Source organism: Melitaea cinxia, chromosome 12 (assembly GCF_905220565.1).
Source record: "Melitaea cinxia chromosome 12, ilMelCinx1.1, whole genome shotgun sequence".
Taxonomy (NCBI): domain Eukaryota; kingdom Metazoa; phylum Arthropoda; class Insecta; order Lepidoptera; family Nymphalidae; genus Melitaea; species Melitaea cinxia.
Window position 1 is genome coordinate 1,034,995 of NC_059405.1, and position 24,338 is coordinate 1,059,332.

The following is a 24,338-nucleotide window of genomic DNA, read 5'->3' on the forward strand; positions in this document are numbered from 1 at the left end:
AATTAAAATGTTTTTATTTGACGGTGTCTCCGAAAGATCCTGATAATTACCTTCTGATAATTACGGCTAGCCCGGTGATGTAGTGTGAGCCTGCCTTATGCTTCGGGGACTATGGGTACGAATTCCGAGTCTTTTCGTGGTGCCATTTACCGAGGGAGGCAGTAGGGTATGTTTTTTCTCAAATGCGTGTGAAAACGTCGTCGTCTCCGAAGTCGTATTTAGTAAAATTACACAAAAAACTTTCTTTGTACATGCTGAGACTTCCGACTGTGGGTGGTTAAAATCTTTTTAATTTTTTGAGTAAAAAAAAATGGTATTTGTTATTAAAATGTTACTGTGTTTAAAGAAGACCAATTTTATCGCTTTTCTTTTTCTATCTGTAATCTGGATTATCTTGATTTAGAATGAAATTTTTTGTCATTTAAAAATCGTTCTAATGGTCGTAAAAATACGGTTCCCAGATTGAAAGATACCTTTTTTCCCCTCAGTATTTCGATGGTATAGTTAGAAAATATTGTTTCATTAGTTACAATGTTAATATGTACGATTTTTTTATTTTTGTGTACCCACACATTAGGAATTCTAAACATTTTTGAATATCATATCAAAAATTGATCGCTCCAGCGGGATTCGAACCCGCGTCTCCGACTGACCGTGTCGGCGCTCTAGCCAATTAAGCTATGGAACGATGTACCCGCCAGAGCGAAATTTTTGATATGATGATTTTTATTTTCGGTTTAAGCGAACCGTGGCGCCGTCTATAGTGAGTTCTTTACAGAGACCCGTAACTATTCAAAGTTTCATATTACAATGAAAATCTTTGACAGGAGACGACACCATGCTATTTTTAATATGTACGATTTTTTATTTTTGTGTACCCACACATTAGGAATTCTAAACCTAAAATAATTCTAACCGTGGCGTGGCGTTGAATTAATTTCTCTAATTGTACTGTTTTTGTTTGTATCTTTTAATGGTGTGCAATAAAGAATATTATTATTATTATAACAGTCATGTATATTTAAATAAAAGATAAATCCCATTTTTTATTGATTCTTTGATAAGCTTCATTTTTAATAATACTTTTTCTTTTTATTACTAATACATTTTGAATTAACTTTTAAAAAGCAAGTTTCTATTAATAATTTTATTGGTAAAATACGATATAAAGTCGAGCTTTCGAACAAAATAAAATCCTAACAGCTGTATTAAGTACAAGTGTACATTTCGTCGGTTCGAGTTTTAGGCTCCGTGATAGGAATAGTAAAAAAAATCGCTTAGGTCGCAAAAGCCTTTGTTAAAAATGAGAACGGTTAGGGTTAGACCGGTTGTTTGGGTAACAAGAGTTTTTCTCGCATTATGAACGAAGCTGTTACTGACGGATTTGGTGCTAGACATGTGACATTCATTTAAAGTGCGTATCGATATGTAACTGTAGAATTTTTGAAGTAAAACTTCTTTGCGTACACTTGCTTCGGGGCTTAAGCTGGTGAATGCGTGAAGAGAGCGTTACGAACAGTGTGATCGGGCGAGACGAACGGTAGTTGAGACGGAGATATAAGCTAGTGCAGATAGAAATAGAGAGTGAGTTACATTTCGTAAGTTTTACTTCAGTCGTGTGGTCTAAAGCAAACTCGTTCTTTAAAAAAATATCAGAGCAAATAAATTATATAAAATTGTGCACCTTTCTAACGTTATTTTTGAACTTAGTTCAATGAATCGTGCCATCAAAACTTTATCTACAGACATTTACTCTATCGGCATTACATTAGCAGTCAGCAACCGGTATACTAAAGTAAGGACAAGTAAATCAGCTAACCATGGTAAGATAAGAACTGTTTGTAAATCATAAGACGCCATGAAACAAATACAAATACCGGCCTTTGTTATTGAATAAGGAATTATTATTAAATTGTAACATTATAAATAATTTAATATGTCCTATGTCGTCGCTCGTACGATTACAATAATGAGTCTATTATAAAGCCGATTTTTAATATTTTTTTTGCACTCTTTTATTTGTAAATTTAATAGTTTAATTTAAAATATTACTCAGGCGGATCGACTTGTATGTCAAAATTATCAATATTAACTACAATAAGTAAAACAAAACTGTGTCGAAATTTTTTACGGTAAATTTTATATTTATCGATATCAACTTATATAAATACGTCCATCACTATTTAAGATATATGAGTTGGTTTAACCCGCTTACTAATTTTTTATCTAAAGTGAACATTTCATAAGAAAAATTTACAAGGATTTATTTTTAATCCAGTTAAAATTTTACTGTTCTGCGTTTGTTAACTGTTTGATTTAAAATGTTTAAAATACTGGTTCCATGTATTAATTACAGACAGACAAACACAAGCAGTTATAGCAAGCTTTCACGCCAGTTTTGTTATACAGATATAATCATATTATTATGTGTTTAAAAATATAACTTATTTAGTATTTGAAAAACCAACAGAACAAATATATACTAATAGTACAAAACATGGCTTTATGATGAGAAATGAAAGATGGCGTTGAAGAGCGGATGATGAAATTAAGAAATATAAATAAATAAAGACTTCTTTTTTCTCTTTTAAGGTAGATCTACATATTTTAAATTATTCTTTTCCTTTGACATAAATTTGTAATCTCACAAAACCAGCATATTTAGTAGAGTCAATTTCAAAATAACAGAACAAATTCAATTACTCGGATGTTGGCAAATCCTAGAGAAAGCTAGAATTTAAAAGAATAAGAAGACTAAAATTAGATATATACTTTTTATTGAATCAAACAAAATCAGAATTAATATTTAGTTACTTATTCACAAACATACAAAAACAAAGTTAATTTTGCATCTATACATTTGTCGTTGCAATTGCTTTCAGATGGTAATCCATATACAAATTATTACCAAAATTCTAATAATTAAATTAATTAGAAAAGGTCGATAGGTTAAAAACGCATAAGAATTTATATTAAATATGTTTCAGTTGTATTCCATGAAAGATTTGATTCTCTTTAGAGCAAACGCTCTTAATCGAGGCAACCATATCTCTCACATCCAGCGCAAAATCTCTGTGAATCATACCATCTGATACGAGGCTCAATCGTTTGCAAAACTTCGGCGACATCTTCGTATCTTGAACTATTCTTTCTCGACAGCAGCCATTTCGTATTTCCACGCATCATACATTGTTGGTAAAGTATATAATCATCATTTATTTTTTCATAGATCTGTACTGCGTATATAGATTTGTCGTGATAGTTATATTCTGCACTGTGGACAAAAAACTTAGCTGCTTTTTTGCCCATAATCATACCGTCACGAAGCCATGTGGTGTCTTTGACCAATACTGGATTATCGTCGAATGAGTATGGGTTATCAGAATTGTAATAGTTGATATAAAGCTGTAGTTGTTCAGGAGTTGGTTTGGTGAACGTTCTTGGGGCGCAATCACGTGTTGGAATCGAACTTACTAGCGACTTAGAAAATCTGTAAACTGTATACCAAGTTCCGAGTAGAAAGTCGTTGTCTACATCATCAGTATGTCTGTTGATGCATTCTTCTTCCACGTAATTCAAAGATAACACAGCTTGCAGTAGCACAAAAGCTAGTACTATATTTAGCAAATAAGACATCTTTGATGGTCAGCTTTGAACTGAGTTAATTATTTTCATGCAAAAAATTTATAAGCTAATTAAATTTATTATCAAGGTCATTAAGATAACAACGCATAAGAAGTTTCACACAAACTCAAGTTTCAAAGCTTTCTGGTATTGAACAGAAACATTTTGATTTTTTAATCTCATTATTTTCATTTGGGTGTTGTGCCTAATGAGTATAAAGAGTTTAAAAAAATGAATTTTACTCTACAGCAAGCACTATTATGACTAAATTTTATATAAATAACTAGGTCGGCAAACAATCGTACGGCTCACCTGATAGTAAGCGATTCCCGTAGCTTATAGACGTCTGCAACACCAGATGCATCGCCAGCGCGTTTCCGACCCTATCCCCAATCCCCAGGAGCTTTGGTCACCTTACTTGCCAACAAGAACACAAGACTGCTTGAGAGGAGTAATATTTAGCTGTAAACTATCGTATGAGTAGATTTACCCCGACCTACACCTGAAGGTGGCATTGAGTGCTTAAACTCCGCTTAGATAACGCTAACACGAACAACTTAATCGCAATTTAACCTCACTGGTCCACCTTTTTTATAAAAGATCAAATAAAAATAAAATTTCACATAAATGTATCGTCTGAAACTACTTTTATACGTAGGTACATTACGTACGTAGTAATTATCCTATCAATTTCGATAAGCTACAATGTATGAACCGTAATTAAAAATCTTACCATATTATCATAGCAATACAATGAGTGGTGTTTAGGGGTTATGAGTCGCCGCTGTATTTGTCTACGTCTGGGGTACCACAAGGACTGGGGCCTGGGACCGATTTTATTTGTAATTTTTGTAAATGACATTGTATATAAAACACTGCAAATTTTCCTTAATTGCAGATGAATTAAAGGTATATATCAGTCATTACAGCCAGTCAGTAGTCACTGAGTACACTAGCACTACAGTCAGTCACTAGCCAGTACAGTCCACTGCTGGACATAGGCCTCCACAAGTTCACACCAAAAACAACGTGAACTCATGTGTTTTGCCCATAGTCACCACGCTGGGCAGGCGGGTTGGTGACTGCAGGGCTGGCTTTGTCGCAGTGGAGTGTGATAGGCTTAAATGATGATGAGAATCATTAAAATTGGTTTATAAACGACGAAGTTATCCGCGAACACACATTATATTTATTTTTCCCATGGAAAGAGTGCGTGCTTCTATTGATAACAGACCTCAAAGCTTAAAGGACTGTATTACGGCCGATGGAGACTACTTCGAATAAGCTGTTATATCTTTAGTGGTTTTATATTATCGTATTAAACTATAACACTGTAATAAGTAATAGTAATAAATGTTACATGCAATAGAAAAAATGTTTTTTCTTTGTAACAATATTTAGGGCAAAAATATGTATATGTCAATCCTTTTCATTACTGACATTATTCTACATTTTTAAAATCTAAAATACACCATCTGAATATCGTAGATATATTTTGGCGATTCCTAAGCGAATTTTTTTGCAGCAAAACAACGTTTCGGAGTCAGCTAGTAATTGTGTAAATTTCTTGTATCAGAAACTTACGTATCTATGGTCTTGTCAAAATTCCTGATCATGCGCGATAAAGTGTTTCTAGATCATTCCTTTATAATGACAAATTAGATGTCAGTACAAAAATCCCAAGGAGAGAAAGAGCTAATGTCAAATCCACTTTATACTATGAGTATCTTGCGTATATTTAAATTTAGAACAGTACTTAAAAAAAATACTCAAAATATGTTACTAACGAAAAGAAAAAAAGTATGGCAAATAGATCTTATCAAAGAATTAATAAAAATATTAATTATATATTTTTTTAATATACTTTTATCATTATAACTGTCAAATTGTTGTCACAATTAATGAAACTATTTGTCTCGCGACTTAACGTATTATGTCTAATTTAGTTTTAGTTTAGTTAGACTATGACCTATGGAGTTCTATTCGTATGTTGTAGTAGTTGAGGAATCTTTACCAGTATCTTTTCTTCGTCTCTAAGGTATACTGTAATATTTTACTCACAGCAACCGCGAACCTTCTCTGGTTCCCCTCGGGAGCGTATAGAGATGCGTTATTAGAATTTTATATAGTACTAGCTGTACCCCACAATTTAACACTCAATAATTTGAAAAAAAAAACCTATAGCTTAAATAATAGTGATAATATAGGATAGTCTTCCTCGGCAAATTGGCTATCCAACATAAAAAGACTCGGGAATCTCGCCCATAATCCCTGAAGCATAAAACAGGCCCACAATCTGGATAGATTGCATAGACACCGTCAAATAATAACATTTTAATATATACTAATATTATAAAGAGGTAAAGTTTCTAACTTTGTTCGTAGGGGATAGTCTTCGCAAATACTGATCTGATCACCAAAATTCTTCCACTAACAGAAAGCTACCCTATTAAAGGGTAATATAGGCTATATTTTATTGTAATTGAATAAAAAATTCAAGTGTAAGTGGGCAAAACACTTGAGTTCACGCCATTTTCGACGCAAACTTGTAGAGGTCTATGTCCAGCGGTGGGCAGAATTGGCCGAAGTGTAAGTGTAAGTCAATAAAAAATTTAGTGAAAAATCCTATATATAAAATTCTCGTGTCACAATGTTGGTTACAATAGTCCTCCGAAACGGCTGGAATGATTTTTATGAAATCTTGTGTTCATATCGGGTAGGTCTGAGAATTGGCCAACATCTATTTTTCATACAGCTAAGTTATAACATATATGGCAAAACAACGTTTGCGGGGTCAGCTAGTTATATCTAAGGTTGTTAAGGACTTCGTTATTAGAACTATCCAGACCGAGGTTAATTTTTCAATAAGAAAATAAATAACATGCAGTCCGTTGGGCCTTGTATAAGAATTCTCGATGTAATGAGCTACACATTTCTAAATAGAATCGAAATTTTAAACACTTAAAATGTTTGTGACATGTAAGTGTACGAAAAAATAGATTGAACTTTTCGGCAACGGTTTTGTTGAGAAACAGATTTTCTTTTACCTTGTACTGTTTAGAATTACGAAAATACTGTGGGGAAAAAAGGAGACACTCAAATATTTTAATTCTTACTAAGCAGAATGTATGTATGTTTGGGCCGTTGACGCAGTTTGTAGTGTCCGTTCTGTTATACTTGCATTTATTAATATTTAAAATATATTAGTTACGACAGTGAAACCATAGTTCAGTTTTTTATCTGACGTTTATTTTTCTTTTTCCTCTTACATTCGTCACATAGCAAATCTAATACAAAAAGTTTAAATATAAATTATACAACATCTTCCCTTTTTATTCCTGACCATACCTGACCGGAGGTCTAACTACCCGACCATATGATGTTGTATAGTAGGATGTTGATGGTGATGATGGTTGTTGTTGTGATGGTTGGATTGCGTCACTTTCTTGATTATCGACATCGTGAATGTAAAAAGGAATCATATTTAGAGGCTTTATGTGAAACCTGTTTCTAACAAATATCCTCCCATTTTCATTTGCTATCTTGTACGTCCTATCATTTGTCTTTCGTTTAATAATTCCTTTCTTCCAAAATCTCCCTATCCTAAATAACACGCCTTCTCCTGTTTCTATTGGTCTTAGATCTTTTTTATTCCTATTATAAAAATGTTTGTCTTTATTTTGCTTTTCTATTAATTTCTCTCTTAAATTTCGATTGACTTTTGGGTAAAAACATTTCTGATTAATGGGAACAATACCCCTTATTTTCCTATTAAATAAGTTTTCTGCAGGAGATGCAATTGTATTAGAAATTGGTGTATTACGGAATTCTAATAATATTAGGTATGGGTCTTTTTTTCATGTATAGCCTTTTTAAACAAATTTTTAATGGTCTGTATTTCTCTTTCCACCATGCCATTTGATTGTGGATATTCTGGACTAGACATAATATGCTCAAAGTTGTACTGATTAGCAAACGCTTTAAAACTCATGCTGGAAAACTGCGGCCCTCCGTCACTAAATATTTTTCGTGGAATGCCGTGTCTACTAAATATTTGTTTTAACTTATCAATGATATCTTCACTTTTTATTTCTTTTAACGCAGCAATCTCTGGATATTTTGAATAATAATCTATTACAATTAAATAATCAGTACCATATTAATGAAATAAATCAATACCCACTTTTTCCCATGGTAACTGTGGTACCGCATGTGGAATTAAAGTCTCTTTTTTATTATTGTTACTAAAAAGCTTACATGTTTCACACCGCGATACTAATTCTGTGATTTCGTGTACCATTCTGGGCCAATACATAGCCTCATTTGCTCGCAACAACGTTTTTGTTATGCCTAAATGTGGAAAATGCGCCCGATGTAACATCTCCTTTCTTAATTCAGGCGGCACTACCAAAGAATTGCCTTTGAATATCAAGTTTGACTTATATGTCAAGCTGTCTCTTACATGCCAATATGATCTTATTTTCTCCGGTACAGAGATTTTATGGCTTGGCCAACCTTTAAGGATAAATTCCTTTAATAACTTCATTTCTTCATTATTTCTCGTAAAGTTTTGAACATTATTTAATTGCTTTTTACTTATGTTTAATGTTTCTATCACTAGATTAATATTAGCCTCAATATTACTCGCTTCTAGGTCAATTTGCAGATTGTCATCCGTATCGAATGATCTAGATAAAGTGTCTGCTATATACAATTCCTTGCCACGCTTATAGACTAAATTAAATTCATATTTTTGCAACTTGATTAACATACGTTGTATACGTGGCGAAGTGGAATTCAATGGTTTTTTTATTAAGCCTATTAATGGATTGTGATCGGTTTCAATAGTTATATGTCTACCAAATATGAACTGATGAAATCTTTCACAGCCAAACAAAATTGCCAACAACTCTTTTTCAATCTGCGCGTAGCACTGCTGACATTCGCTTAAAGCTTTTGATGCATAAGCCACTGGTAATCCATTTTGTAATAATACAGCGCCTAATCCATCCTTAGAACTATCAACGGAAAGAACTACCGGTAACTTTTCATCAAAAAATTGTAATACGGGTTTCTCAGTTAGTATCTTTTTTAACTCATTAAATACTCTTTCATGTTGTTCTAACCAGATAAAATTTACATCTTTTTTTAACAAACTTCTCAATGGTGAAAATAAATTTTGAAAATTTGGAATAAACTTAGAAACATAATTAATTAGTCCAAGAAATCTTTCTAGTTCCTTTCTATCCTTTGGACTTTTCATAGATACGATTGCTTTTATCCTACTATCATCAAGTGTAATACCATCCTTGCTTATAATATGTCCTAAATATTTTAACTGCTGCACGTCAATCTTACATTTATCCTTATTTAGTTTTACATTCCCCTGTCTCAATCTGTCGAATACTTTTTTAAGACGTTTATCATGTACTTGTTTCGTTTTACCCCAAATCAAAATATCGTCAATATATACATCAACCCCATCTAAGTCATCTAGTATTTGACGCATTCGGTGTTGATAAACTTCAGACGCACTACAAATTTCTAAGAATGCCTTTTGGAATTTGTATCTTCCAAACGGAGTATTAAAACAACATAAATCAGAGCTTGCTGCAGATAACTTTATATTCCAAAATCCATTTTTTACATCTTGAGTGCTAAAATACTTAGCACCTGACAGTTTACTAGTGATCTCCTCAAGAGTAGGTAGTTCTAAGTGTTGCCTTTTGATAACCTCATTTAAGTCCTTAGGGTCTAAGCACAACCTCAAATCTCCGTTAGGCTTATGAACAATAACTAAAGAATTGACCCACTCTGTAGGATGTGATACTTTAGATATCACTCCTATTTTCTCCAGTTCATCAAGTTTTCTCTTTAAAATTGGTTGAATTGCTATTGGAACTCGTCTACTCGCATGAACAACTGGAGTGGCATTTTGTTTTAGTTTAATATCATATTCCTCTTTCATACATTCTAAGCCTTCAAATAAATCCCTATACTCTGATAATGTATTAATTTCATTGATTTTTAAATTTTGATTTTTTAAAGGATTAACTAAATTCATTTTAATCGCTGAATGTAGTCCTAATATGTTGCTTGCTTTATCTGAGTCTACTACATAGAAATCTAATACGTAGTTTTTGCCATCATACGTAATAGGCAAAGAACACTTTCCAAGACAGTTAATTACTTGACCTGTATATGTTGTCAGCCTGGCCTTACACTCTAAAAGATTATTTTTGTCTAATCCTAAACTTGACAAGTTTCTTCCGGATAATAAATTCGCCTGAGCACCAGTATCGACTTTTAAATCAAGAGACACATTATTAGATCCAACGACAATTGTCCAATCCTTCGTGTCTTCCTTTAGAGAATTTATGAAAACTGATCCAAAAAATATAGTCTTAATATTCTCCTCCATATTTTCACATCTTCTCTCATCATTATTATCTTCCACATTATGAAAAAAACGATTTTTGCATTTATTTTCAAAATGATTGTAGCCATTGCAACGAATACAACGCTTGCCAAAGGCTAAACATCTCTTCACTGGATGAATATAGCCACATCTTTGACACTCACGTGTATAATTTGTATATCTGTCTTTCTTCGTATTTTTTCCGGCATTATCTGCAGTGTTTGGTTTTTTATTAATCTTTTGTATTTTATAGTCTACATCGTTTAAATTATCTATATTGTTCGAAGTACTAGTCGAAGAACAAATTTTCTCAAGTTGCCTTTGTGTTTCTTGCGATGTACGACATATATCAATGGCTTTAGCTAACGTCAAATCTTTTGTACGTAACAATCTATCCTTTACTGTTTTGTCAGAAATTCCACACACTAGTCTATCTCTTATCAAGCTATCTGTTAAAAAATCGAAGTTACACGTACTCGAAAGATCTCTCAGAGCCACTGAATAGTCCTCATACGATTCTCCTTTATTTTGATTACTGGTAAAGAATTTATATCTTTCGTAAATCTCATTCCTTTCAGGATTAAAATGTTCTTCGAATTTTTCAATTACTTTTTCAAACTCGAATCGATGTTCCGGTTTCTCAAAATTAAATCCATTATATTATTTTATTGCCCTGTCTCCTATGGCATTTAATAACAAAGCTATTTTTGTTTTTCCGTCCTTTGCTTCATTTCCAGATGCAATAATAAAGATTTCATACCTTTGTTTGAAAAATCTCCAGTTTTCGGACATTGACCCTTGCCAACTAATTTCTGTTGGCAGATTTATCGATCCATTTGCCGTGACTACTTTTTTCTCCATTTTATAATATTTATGTAATTTTCTATTAAATAGTAATATTATTCACAATTAAATACGCTTTTCCGACTGCGCCATGTTATACTTGCATTTATTAATATTTAAAATATATTAGTTACGACAGTGAAACCATAGTTCAGTTTTTTATCTGACGTTTATTTTTCTTTTTCCTCTTACATTCGTCACATAGCAAATCTAATACCAAAAGTTTAAATATAAATTATACAACACACGGGTTGCGGGTACAATTCCCACCTAGGTCTGGGTGTAATATATGTGTATTTATGTTTTTACACATGAATAATTTATACGTATGTTTATTTAAAAAAAAAAAAAAACTAGCTATTACCTATAACACAAGAATTAAGTGCTTGCTATGGAAAGAGACGATCGTGTGTGTATGTTATAAGATATTTATAGATATTTATCTTTCGTACCCTATTTCAGATGAGGCTTTTGGTACTTCTCTTTTACGATTCTGTATTCGCAAACTTATTTACTCAATTTCAAATGATTACAATTAGAATATAGAAGCTTCACGTTGCTTTTCTTGTAATCACCGCATGTCGAACCTAGTGATGGTTCTTTTGATTTGAACCATAAGTATTTATTTCATTTGTAAATGAGAAAATGCCTTCAAAGTGAGAGAATGACAAAATGAGAGGGACAGATGAAGTATTACTTTCTCACAAAGCTTCCAGTGGACCACGTGCAAACTCCTTTTCTATACACAACTAGGTCGGCAAACAAGCATACGGCTCACCTGATGGTAAGCAAATATCACTGTAGCCTGCAACATCAGAAACATCGCAAACACGTTGACAACCTTACTCCTAAATCCCCCCAAGAGTTCTGGTCACCTTACTCACTACGGGAACACAACAATGCTTGAGAGTAGAATTATTTAGCTGTGATCTTCTGGAAGGTCGAGGTGATTCCGCATTCGGGCTCCTCCAGATTTGAAGCAGGATATTTCCTGCTGTGTCCAACCTCGGTTAATATCTATACATATAAGTAGGTATTATTTGATTGTATTTTTTTTTAAACCATTGTTCAGTCAACTTACTTTCCCAGTCGTATGTTTGAGATATGATATTTCCTACTGTGCTCTATCTCAGTTAAATCTCTCCAGGAGGAATTTCATATAGCCATATATGTTTGTAACTATTATACAGTATTTTATATAATATCATATCAAAAATCGACCGTTCCAGCGGGGATCGAACCTGCATCTCTATGGAACGATATATCCGCTAGATCGAAATTCTTGATATGATGATTTTTATATTTGGTTTAAGCGAATCGTGGCGCCGTCTATAGTGAGTTCTTTACAGAAACCCGTAACTATTCAATTTCATATTACAATGAAAATCTTTGATAGGAGACGACACCATGCTATTTTTAATTTGTACGATTTTATTTTACCACACTTCTAAACATTTTTTAATATCATATCAAAAATCGACCGTTCCAGCGGGGACCGAACCTGCATCTCCGACTGACCGTGTCGGTGCTCTAGCCAATTAACATATTATACAGTTGTGAGTTTTATTATAACCATTCTGTAGAGTAGCCGTAATAACATAACAAACAGACAGCTAAAGTTACTTAACTATTTCAGAATATTGCGTAATATAAATTACATATAGACATTATAACTATATTCTATTTACATATATGTGTATATCATGTATTTAGATGGTGTTTAGATATGATAAGATGGTAAGATTGTTAATTACGGTTCATACATTGTAGCTTATCGAAATTGATCATACAATTGCTACGTGAGTAATGTACCTACGTATAAAAGTAATTCCAGACGATAAATTCATGTAAAATTTTATTTTTATTCCATCATTTATTAAAAAAATAGACCCGCAAGGTTATAGCGTGATTAATTTGTGCGTGCTAGCGTTATCTAAGTTAAGTTTCAAAACTTCAGTCACATTCAGTACGACGGTGTAAGTCTACTCATACTGATAGTTAACGGCTAAATATTACTCCTCTCAAGCAGTATTGTGTTCTTTTTGGTAAGTAGCTGGGGATTGGGGGTAAGGTAGGCAACGCGTTTGCGATGCTTCTGGTGTTGCAGACGTCTATAGGCTACGGTAATTGCTTATCATCAGGTGAGCCGTACGATTGTTTGCCGACTGAGTTATATATTTATATAATCAATATAAAATTTACTCGTATGTGCTTGTTCTCGTTTGACAATACCATTAACTTTACGTAAAGTACAATTCGAGTTAAAACTCTTTATACCCATCAGGCCATTAACCAGAAACCATTTAAACTAAGTTCCATTTAAAAAGTTCCTTATTATTAAAGTTCGTGTGAAACTTCATATGAGTTGTTATCCAAATGACCTTGTATACTCAATTTAATTAGCTGATAAATATAATATTTAGATAGTTATCTCATATTAAAAATGTTAGATAACCATCTAAGAGCGATTACAATCTATTTATTAACTTTTGACGTCTGTGAAAATTTGAGGTGACTTTTAACGCGTATAATAATAATAATCATGATATACCTTTTTGAAATCCTTGTATCGAGCCCTTTAATTTGATACACAAATTGTAGTATTCGAATTTTTTAAAATTAAGTACAAAAAAAAAGTACAATGGATTCGCACAGCCGCCATGTTTTTTTAACGTCAACTATCTAAGAACACTTGGGCTTTTAAAACAAATCTAACGATAGCTCAATTATGTAAATCCGTTCAGCGGTTTTGAAGTAATAAAGAATATTACATACATACATACATACAAGATACGCGCGAGAAACATAACCTAGGGTGTAATATTTGTATTTATATAATATGTACCTATTATTTCTATGTATGTTTATCAACAGGCTGTATGGTTACGGCAGCAAATAATATATCCACCCCCTCTCTTCCCGTGGGTGTCGTAAGAGACGACTACTACCACCTTGGAACTTAAAAAGCCGACCGATGGCGGGATAACCATCCAACTGTTGGCTTTGAAATACATAGGCCGAAGACGGGCAGTAGCGTCTTCGGTGCGACAAAGCCAGCTCTGCGGTCATCAACCCACCTGCTCAGTGTGGTGACTACAGGCAAAACACATGAGTTCACGCCATTTTTGGCGCGAGCTTGAGTAGCACTATGTCCAGCAGTGGACTGCGATAGGCTGATGTGTGTGTGATGTGTTATCAAACAAAAATACCTATAGCTGTCGGCTGTTACGTATAACAAAAGCATACCTTAGGAACAGACGACCGTATGTGTGTTTGTATCACATGTGTATGTATATCATGTAAAATGTATCACCACTATGTATGTGCGCACGTAACTTCTGTACTACACCAAATCGAATAATTTGTACTTTATTTTGTACCTTTTTCAAGATAAGGTTTAGTTAAATAAATTAAAATATTCGATATTTTCACGTTGAAAAATACGAAGTTACGAAGCAAGTACTAGATCGTTCAATAAGTCCCGAGACTAACCTGGAAATGGCGCATATATTAAAAACTCTTTTGATTTTTAAAAAGTACTGGCTATCAATACAAGAATATGTGTCAAATTTTTAAAAATGGAACAATAAAATTATTGATTTTGAAACATTTAAGTGACGCTACGGTTGTAATTTCGATACAATGGAAAAAAACGAGTTTCGCGTGTTGATAAAACATTGTTTTTTAATGGGAAAAAATACCGTTGAAGCACAGCAATGGCTTATAAAATCTTATGCAGGATCAGCTCCCTCTAAAGCAACCATTTGTCGGGGGTATGCCGACTTCAAACGCGGTCGCATGGACACCAATGATGGGGAACGCTCAGGTCGTCCAAATGAAGCAGTGACTCAACAAAATATTAACCAAGTCCTCAAAATCGTATTGGAAGATCGGAAGGTAAAAGTGCGAGAGATAGCCGAGATAGTAAAAATTTCAGTTGGTAGTGTTTTCACTATTTTACATAAAAATTTGGCCATGAAAAAGCTTTTTTCTAAGTGGGTGCCGCGTTTGCTTACAACTAATCAGAAGGAACAACGTATCAATGATTCAGAGCGATGTTTGGCGCTGATGAATCATAATAAAAAGGATTTTTTACGTCAGTATGTAACAATGGATGAAACCTGGATACACCATTTCACTCCGGAATCCAATCGGCAGGTAGCGGAGTGGAGAGCGGCTGATGAAAGCCGCCCGAAGCATCCAAAGACTCAGAAATCGACCGGTAAGGTTATGGCGTCTATATTTTGGGATGCGCATGGAATACTTTTCATCGACTACCTTGAAAAGGGGCAAAATATAAATAGTGACTATTACATGTGCTTATTGGAGCGATTGAAGTACGAAATTGCGGATAAACGGCCTCACATGAACAAAAAGAAAGTGGTGTTTCACCAGGACAACGCGCCTTGTCACAAGTCCGTGAGAATGATGGCCAAAATTAACGAATTGGGCTTCAAATTCCTTTCTCATCCCCCTTATTCGCCAAACTTGGCCCCCAGCGATTACTGGCTGTTTGCAGACCTCAAAAAAATGCTTCAGGGTAAGAAATTTGACTCAAATAGTGAAGTTATCGCAGCAACGGAGGCTTATTTTGAAGCCAAAGACAAATCGTTCTACACACATGGGATAGAAAAGTAAGAAAAGCGTTGGAGGGACTGTATCGCTCTTGGAGGAGACTATGTTGATGAATAAAAATTAATTTTATAAAAAAGACCTTTTTTTAGTACTTAGTCTCGGGACTTATTGAACCACGTGTTATACTGGGTCGACTAGTAACGAATATAACAAAAATATTAATCGACTGAGTTTACTCGCAAACGAAAAAAACCGTGTGGTGTCGTGGGACACCAGATAGGAACGAAGTTCATTATTACAGAATATTTATTTCAAGTTCTATTCGAGGTATAAAGAAAATCATTATTCGGGTATACATTTTTTATTTTTTATCGTTTTTTTTTTTATCGATGAATATCCAACTTACTATTTACCCTACTCCTACTTTACAAAATCATATTAACACCTTTATTTTATTTACAATGTTTTATAAAAATATATAATAATTATCGAATGATATAATAATAATAGCAAACTGCAATAATAATAGCAGTCATCACGTAGACTATACATTAGACACTGTATAGTCATCATACATGACTATTTATAGATAAGAATTTTACGCTTACTACCGGCTAAGGTACCCCTCCGCAACGCTCCATAAGGCACTTCGTTCCAAAAAACCGACTTCTATTATGTCAACCAGTCAAACAACGTAGATAGATGAAAAAATTGTCAAGTAAATACGAATTAATAGAGGTAAGTGAAATAGTAATTGTCAGGTCTCGATTAAATTTAAATGGGACTACATGACATGCACTAGCTATTGATTAAAAAAAAAATAGAAATCAAAAATCAAATAATCATCAATTAATCACATAAAAAATATAGTCTAATTGCGAACCTCCTTTTTTGAAGTCGGTTAAATAGAAATATTTTCGTAACTTTATATTTTCTACCCTCGAAGTGTGTCACAGTATGTGTCAAATCAACAACAGAATAAACCCACTAATTATATAATGATTGACAAATCCATTATCCCGATCAACTAATTATGGGATGATAGCGGGGCACGCGTCCGTAACGGAACGGTTTTGGGGATAAACGGACGGTTTAAGGGAAATATGAATGGGACGAATGCCCTTTTTTGGTGTTTTCGTCAAATCCATACAAAGCTGGATTAAGGATAATTGTTATGGGTGAATAGGGTATTTATCGATAATATGGAATATATATTTTTTTTATTTGTCATTGTATTGAGTTATTTTTTATTTATTTATTATTATATTAATTTCACAGAGTAACATTCCAATTCTTGTAACAATACATTGTTTGAAATACACACGTTTACTATTGTTCTCTTTCATGATAAAAAATAATTCAGAGCTCGCTTGAATTTAATTTAAATGTGATGGTAGAGATAAGATTAAAACGAACGTACAAATATGAAAGATTTATTAAAATCATCATATCAAGAATTTCGCTCTGGCGGGTACATCGTTCCATAGCTTAATTGGCTAGAGCGCCGACACGGTCAGTCGGAGACGCGGGTTCGAATCCCGCTGGAGCGGTCAATTTTTGATATGATATTCAAAATGTTTAGAATCCATAATGTGTGGGTAACATAAAAATAAAATCGTACATATTAAGAATAGCATGGTGTCGTCTCCTGTCAAAGATTTTCATTGTAATATGAAACTTTGAATAGTTACGGGTCTCTGTAAAGAACTCACTATAGACGGCGCCACGGTTCGCTTAAACCGAAAATAAAAATCATCATATCAAGAATTTCGCTCTGGCGGGTACATCGTTCCATAGCTTAATTGGCTAGAGCGCCGACACGGTCAGTCGGAGACGCGGGTTCGAATCCCGCTGGAGCGGTCAATTTTTGATATGATATTCAAAATGTTAAGATTTATTAGATTAATTTTTGAATTTAGCAACGAATATAGCTTATAGCATAGTTATTATTAACATAATAACAACAATATTCAAATATGCGTCGTTAGATTACGCGTTGTTACAGAATGCGTTGAAGAAATAAAGGTTCACTGCTCGTTCCCCGTAGGTGATAGCGTGATAATATGTAGCCTATATGTTGACCCGACTTCTTAATAATATTTGTGCCAAATTTGAAGTAAATCCATGCAGTACTTTTTGAGTTTATCCTGGACATACATACAGACAAACAGACAAACCGACAAACAGACCAAAATTCTAAAAACCATATTTTTGGCTTCGGTATCGATTGTAGATCACACCGCAAGTATTCTTTTAAAAAAATATTCAATGTACAGTTTTGACTTTCCTACCATTTTATTATATGTATAGATTTATTAATTGCCAGTGTAATTTATCTTGTTGATAATTGAAATATACGTTGTCGTATCGGAGACGTCCCATGGCGTCCGTTAAACGAATTAAACATTATTGCTTTATTTACTTGTTAAGGAAAATATTGTTCGACGCAGGATATCTTTAGCAGTTACACGAACAGTTACACGACTTTATAACGGAACAAATAATAAGTAATACCAACTATACGTTTTACTAATTACGTTTGCAGCAGTCAGGAGGTCGAAAAAAAACCGAATAATTTATAATTATTTATTAATACTAAATTAATACAATTATTCTTAAGACTAACGACTACTTTATTCGAAGTGGGAATAAAAAGTGATCGGAATAATTATACAATTAATAAGGTTAAAAATTAGAACAGTGGGGCATTGAAAGGCTAATACGGAGAACGCGGCGTATATGGGAAACTCGTGAGGTGATCGCCTGGGAACATTCCATCTGTTTGGTACGTCAGCATATTCGTGGGATCGTGGTTCCGTAACTTACTACAAGATAAGTTTCCAATTAAAATGATCTGAATATAAAAGTATAAACATATTTTCACTTATGTGTTGTATATAATGCTTAATGTCAGACTTTCCAAACTTGCGCTTCAGCACCTTGTTAACGCCAATGGCAGGTGAGGATAAGCAAGGATTTTTTTTTTTTTTGTAATTTTAGTATAGCTTAAGTTTGCTTTAAAAAAAATTTGGTTTAAAGCCGACCGATGGCGGTATAACCATCTAACTGCTGACTTTGAAATACACAGGCCGAAGATGGGCAGCAGCGTCTTCGGTGCGACAAAGCCAGTCTTGAAGTCACTAACCCGTCTGCCCAGCGTGGTGACTATGGGCAAGACACATGAGTTCACATTATTTTTAGCGTAAACTTGTGGAGGCCTATGTCCAGCAGTGGACTGTATAGGCTGTAATGATGATAATGATGAAGTTTGCTCTAGTACGTTTCCTTGTAACTAACAACTTGTAAATGTCTTGAGTAAATAAATCTATACTAATCAATGGAGGACCGGTTTTTTTTTGTTCGGTTATACTGCAAAAACTGCTTAACCGATCGGAATAATACTTATACCATAAGATGCAACGTGTTTCGGAGAAGGTTTTAGTATATGATATGTTGGTTATTACTTGTGGTGTAAAATAATATGGACGGACAGAGGTCGCTAGTGCGATGTAGATGACAGTTACTCATCCAGAGGGCTAAAAAACAGCGTCCAAAACGGTTATAATGTTTTAGAAACTAAGATCCCAATTTAGACAATCATTGAATTCAGATAACAATATAAAGCAATGTTTTTAATGCACTCTTGTCCTACCGTTACGAATAATCTACGCTAGGATCGCATCGTGGCGCCGTGATGAATCATTGTAAGTCAATTACCAACCAGACGAGCCACGAGATTAAAATTTTAACACGATCCCGCAGCATCGGCGGCATTCGATTTAAAAGTGTAATTACTGTGCGGGCTGCATTCTCGCGTTGAGACTTGTGCTTGAATTGCGGCTTTTTATTCAGAATATGACCTGATCGAATACTTGGCTATGATCACGCCTTCTGTTTCAGAGGTGCGAATTCGACTTTGTATAAATTATATTTGTATTTCATGTATATAGGTATCAATGCCCTTTATTCTTATTCATGTCCTTTTTTAAAGGTTGTCTGGAAGAGATCGCTCTTTAGCGATAAGACCGCCTTTTGTACATTCCTTTTTTTTTGCTATTATTATTATTATTATTTTTATTACTTGTTTCTTTTTCTTTTATGTTACATGTATTGTTTCTGGTTGTACAATAAAGTATATTTGTATTTGTATTGTATTGTAGGTATACCAGTCGCCAGTTGCAGCGCAAAGCACGATGTTCATATCTTGTTCATTTTTTTTTATATCTTTTTTTGGGGACTTTTATACATATGTTCACGACAGTTCTATACTAAACTTGTGTATTATAAAACTAACAATTTTAACATTTTGAAATAAACTAAATTATAATACTAAATTATTACTAGATCATTTAGTATTATAATTTAGATTGGCACATTGAATTTGGCACACAATTTATACATACACAATATTACATGCTCAAAGTTTGGAGCAGCCTGACTGTGGAAGTATCTCAATCCTAAAGGATGATAAGCATAGCTAAATATTGTTCTAGTAGTGCTGTGTTTCTCTGGTAGGTAGCCAGACCTCCTAGTGAGAGTCGGGCGTAGAGACGGCAACGCCCTCTTTGTGATGCAAGCGTACACAAGCTAAGGTATTATCTTACCATCAAGCGGAACCAAGCGCTTGTTTGCCACCTTTGAAGTATAAATAAAAAATCTATATTTACCTGAGGTCGATATTAATAATCTTTAGTTAAAGGTTAACGCTCATTTACATAATATTTATAACTCCATAAAAAACGAAATGTCACAAAGGACACAAAAAAAACCACACGAATAAGTAATTAATTTTAAGTATAACACGATATTGCATTCAACAAGGAAATAAAAAAATATATTATAAATGTTAGGAGTATAAAAATGTCAACTGCGTTTAACGATCACTCTGGTGTAATGTGTCGCATATTCGATTCCCGCTCGGAGTGAATATTTGTGTTTATACAAATATTTATTTCCCGTTCGGTTGCTAGTCCTTGTGGGTCTCCCCAGCATACCTCGGAGAGCACGTTAAGCTTTGTTCTCGATAAGATTAAAATCTGTACAAGCGTATGTCAATTAAGCGTGCGAGTATAATGGATTAAGAGGTGATCGTTTTAAATGTAAAGTTATAGAATATTTTAAAAAGTTGTTTCATTGAAATTTGGCGGTGCAGACCATGGTGTGAGGATAAGGGAGGATCCTCCGACTAGACAGGTGTTGTGTCTGGCGGGCTAACGCCCCGACGGTTATTGTCGGGTTCTTGTATATATACTAATACTAGTTCTGTAATATATAATCAATCACTATGATAACTTTGATAGCGCGATGTAGGATACGTCAGTTTTTCTTCTAGTTACGTAGTTCGTAGTCACGCGATAGATGTCGCCACAGAACATTGAAGTGAACATTTCGGATTCAATACAGACGCGTCTCAAAGTATATTACTATTGGACCATTGGCGTAGTTTTTAGTGGCCCTACTTAATGCTTCGTGGGTTGCCGGCTAGATTCCCGCCTGAATCTGCGTGTGATATTTGTATTTACATATTTAGTATTTCTGTGTATATTTGTCGAAAAAAAAAATATGCATACCTATATAGATGTGACAGTCAGCTGTTACCTGTAACACAAGCATAAAATATGCTTATTATTATAGAAACAGACACCCATTTGTGTATGTTTTAAGATATTCATTTATTTATATATAATATATTATTATTATACCATAAAAATTATAACATTAGTGTAAATTTACAGAATTATAATTTAGTAGTGGTCGCGTAGTGGTCAAATGCGATCATAATTAATTTTTATTATTAGTTTTAATATTCAGCAGAAGAGTATACATACGCGTGTCAAATACATGGGAATGTGTGTAATGTTTTTTATTGATTTTTTATGCATAATTATAAGTCTTCTTCACTTTTTTATCTATATAAACTATAAGTGTGCGAAATTTCATACTTCTCCGTCTATGCAATTTCCGTATAAAGGGGTACAAAGTTTCTGCTTCGCGTATTATTCTATATATATAAATGAATGTTTGTCTGTATGTCCTTTATAGAATCATAAACTATGCATTTGTCATGATCTTCAGCATAGTGTTTTGCATGAACCCAAAAAGGTTTCCGAGTTGGTAAGAACCAATAAAAAAACCGTAGCAAGGCGCGCAGGATACAGCTAGTATATAGATATATAATTTATTTCACTTGTTTATTATAGACTAAAAATAAAATACTTAATAATATTTTACTACAAATCTATACAAATAAATAAAATTGGAGTGGCTTTTTTTATCATTAAAATAACCGCTTTTTACTAAATGCATGATAATGATACACGGTACACATACCAAAATAACATTTTTTACAATTTTTGTCTGTTTGTCTCTCTGTCTGTTTGTTTCGGCTAATCCCTGGAATGGCTGACTCGATTTTGACGAAACTTTCACTGGCAGATAGCTGATGTAATAAGGAGTAACTTAGGCTACTTTAATTTTAATTTTATTTTATAACTCTGCAACCTGAACAATAAGTTTTTTGCCGAATTCCACGCGGACGAAGTTGCGGGCACAGCTAGTAATACATAATTTCTTTGATGATAAACGAATAATTAATGACTATATAAAAAGCGTATTTAATTATAGCATTTTAAACACAAAAGGGCACAATTTCGTAATAAATCAGCTAAATTAAAGAGGTTACTAATTAGCAAAACAATCATATTGCTCAATGTGCGTTGACCCGTACAGGCAGCTTACTTTAAATATACTTCCATCCTATTTTAAAAATGATTTCAACCGAGAATCGTTTATGATAGATATAAAATTTTAATCCGTGTGTTTGTTTAGTAATATTTCAACGTATTAGCGTTTTATGAAGCTTGTAATAAATTCGAGGGAAGCACAAAACCAAACTAGAACACAATTGAAACGTTACTTTTAAAATATTGCTATCATAATGGAGATGCGAGGCTACGAAATAGGCGGGTGAACATTTTTAATAACGATTTTTTTGTATAAATTTTGCACAGATAAAAATTATTGGTGTCTTCTTTATTTGAAATGTCATTTTTAACCGGAAATATTATATTTTCCGATAACATATATAAGAGTTTTTTTTTTTCAATATTTTTTCACAAAATTTAAGCAGAGAGTAATCTGTTTTATCTTTTAATGCAATTAATTGAAATAAATTCCTTGTCTTATTCACTTAAAATAATATTATATACATTTATATCGTTATAGTACATTTATATCGTTATGTATAGATTTATAATATTGTTTTTTTTTAAATAACGAAGAAAATAAGACCACAAACTTCTCATCACCATCAGTAAAAATAAGACTGACTTGTTTAACTACCTTAATTAAACAGAAAGTTAACACATTGTTCAAAATACTTAACTACGCGTTGATTTTAAAAATAAACTTCTAATATTTTTAAGTAAGCGTCAAAATTATTTAAATAGTTCCCGCTTATACATTCTGCTAATGCAGTGCTAATCGCTAACACCCTGGCCACAAATCGCTAACTTAATAAATTTAAAGCAGGTCAGCCCTGTGAGAAAATCAAACAAAATTATGAATTGTTGATTCATTACATTGAAAAAAGGCGGATGTTTGTCTGTCTATTAACAATTTTTATATAGAGATTCCCCCTTTGGCAATGTTTTTGCGATGTTCATACAATGATGCGACTGCTAAAATTAAAAAAGGTAAAGTGCAAATACAGAAAGGAAGGCTTATAAAGATGTTACTTATTTGTTAAATGTTTTGTGATCAAATATTTACGCGGTATTTTTAAAAAGTTATAATTCTGTACGTTACTTTTTTTAACTGAGGTAGGGCACAGCAGGAATTTCCTGCTCAAAATATGGAGCAGCCCGACTGGGGCAAAATAATACTGTTTTCAAGCAGTATTGTGTTCCTGTTGGTGAGTAAGGTGACCAGAGCTCCTGGGTGGATTGGGGATTGGGTCGGCAACGCGCTTGCGATGCTTCTGGTATTGCAGGTGTCTATAAGCTACGGTAATCGCTTACCATCAGATGAGCCGTACGCTTGTTTGCCGACCTAGTGATATAAAAAAAATACTTTGTTCCTACAACTATTGAGGTGAGGGTATATCAGAAAATATTCTGCTACAAATTTTGGAGCAGTCCGACTGGTAAAGTATTGTACACCTTACCGAAGATCACAGCTAAACAAACTCTCCCAAGTATTGTTGTGTTTCTGTGGTGAGTAAGGTGGTCAGAGCCGCTGGGTCGGGCCCCTTATTATATTTGAATTTATGTTAGATCGTAGTAAGGATATTATAGGGAATAACTTTTAATAACTTTTAATCATACGGATTGGACCGACGATCTACGTAAGATTGCCCGTGTAGGCTGGATGAGCATTAAGGAAAACCGGGATGTCTGGCGCGAACTTGGGGAGGCCTGTATCCAGCAGCATTCGTCCAGCATTTAATCATCATTTCATACAATTCGCAAACAAAAAGCAAGCATCGCCGCGGGGACAACTTGTTTAGTAAAATTATAGTAGGTATTAAATATTTCGAAATTAATATCGCCTTGTAGTTATAATAATTGATAAAATTGATAATTTTAGAATTTTTTGATTTCAATTTTATTAGTCCAGAAATAATTAAGGTCAACCTTATTTCATAGACAAACTTTTTATTGATTGCCTACCCGGGCATCCTGGATATCACCCATAAATGGGTTCCCCTGCGATACCAAAAGAAAAAATATTTCCTACGATGAGTAACGATCGCTATCAGATGTACGTTATAACGACCGGTACGGACGCTTAACGTGCTCTCCGAGGCACGGTGGGGCGACCCACAAGGACTGCACAAGCACGCAGACCTCGGCAATCATCTGTATGGCCAATACAAATG

At 33.8% G+C, this 24,338-nt stretch overlaps 1 protein-coding gene across 1 annotated transcript; it reads right to left on the minus strand.

Moving 5' to 3' along the window:
* Positions 1–2,769: 2,769 nt before the first annotated feature.
* Positions 2,770–3,652, minus strand: LOC123658596. The gene has a single exon (XM_045593966.1). It carries the CDS (start codon positions 3,634–3,636, stop codon positions 3,031–3,033), a length of 606 nt encoding a protein of 201 aa, XP_045449922.1. The 5' UTR covers positions 3,637–3,652; the 3' UTR covers positions 2,770–3,030.
* Between the last annotated feature and the right edge of the window lie 20,686 nt (positions 3,653–24,338).

What these genes read in the sequence shown, in the direction of transcription:
- LOC123658596 (XM_045593966.1), bottom strand. Translation starts at nt 3,636, where the DNA reads ATGTCTTATTTGCTAAATATAGTACTAGCTTTTGTGCTACTGCAAGCT.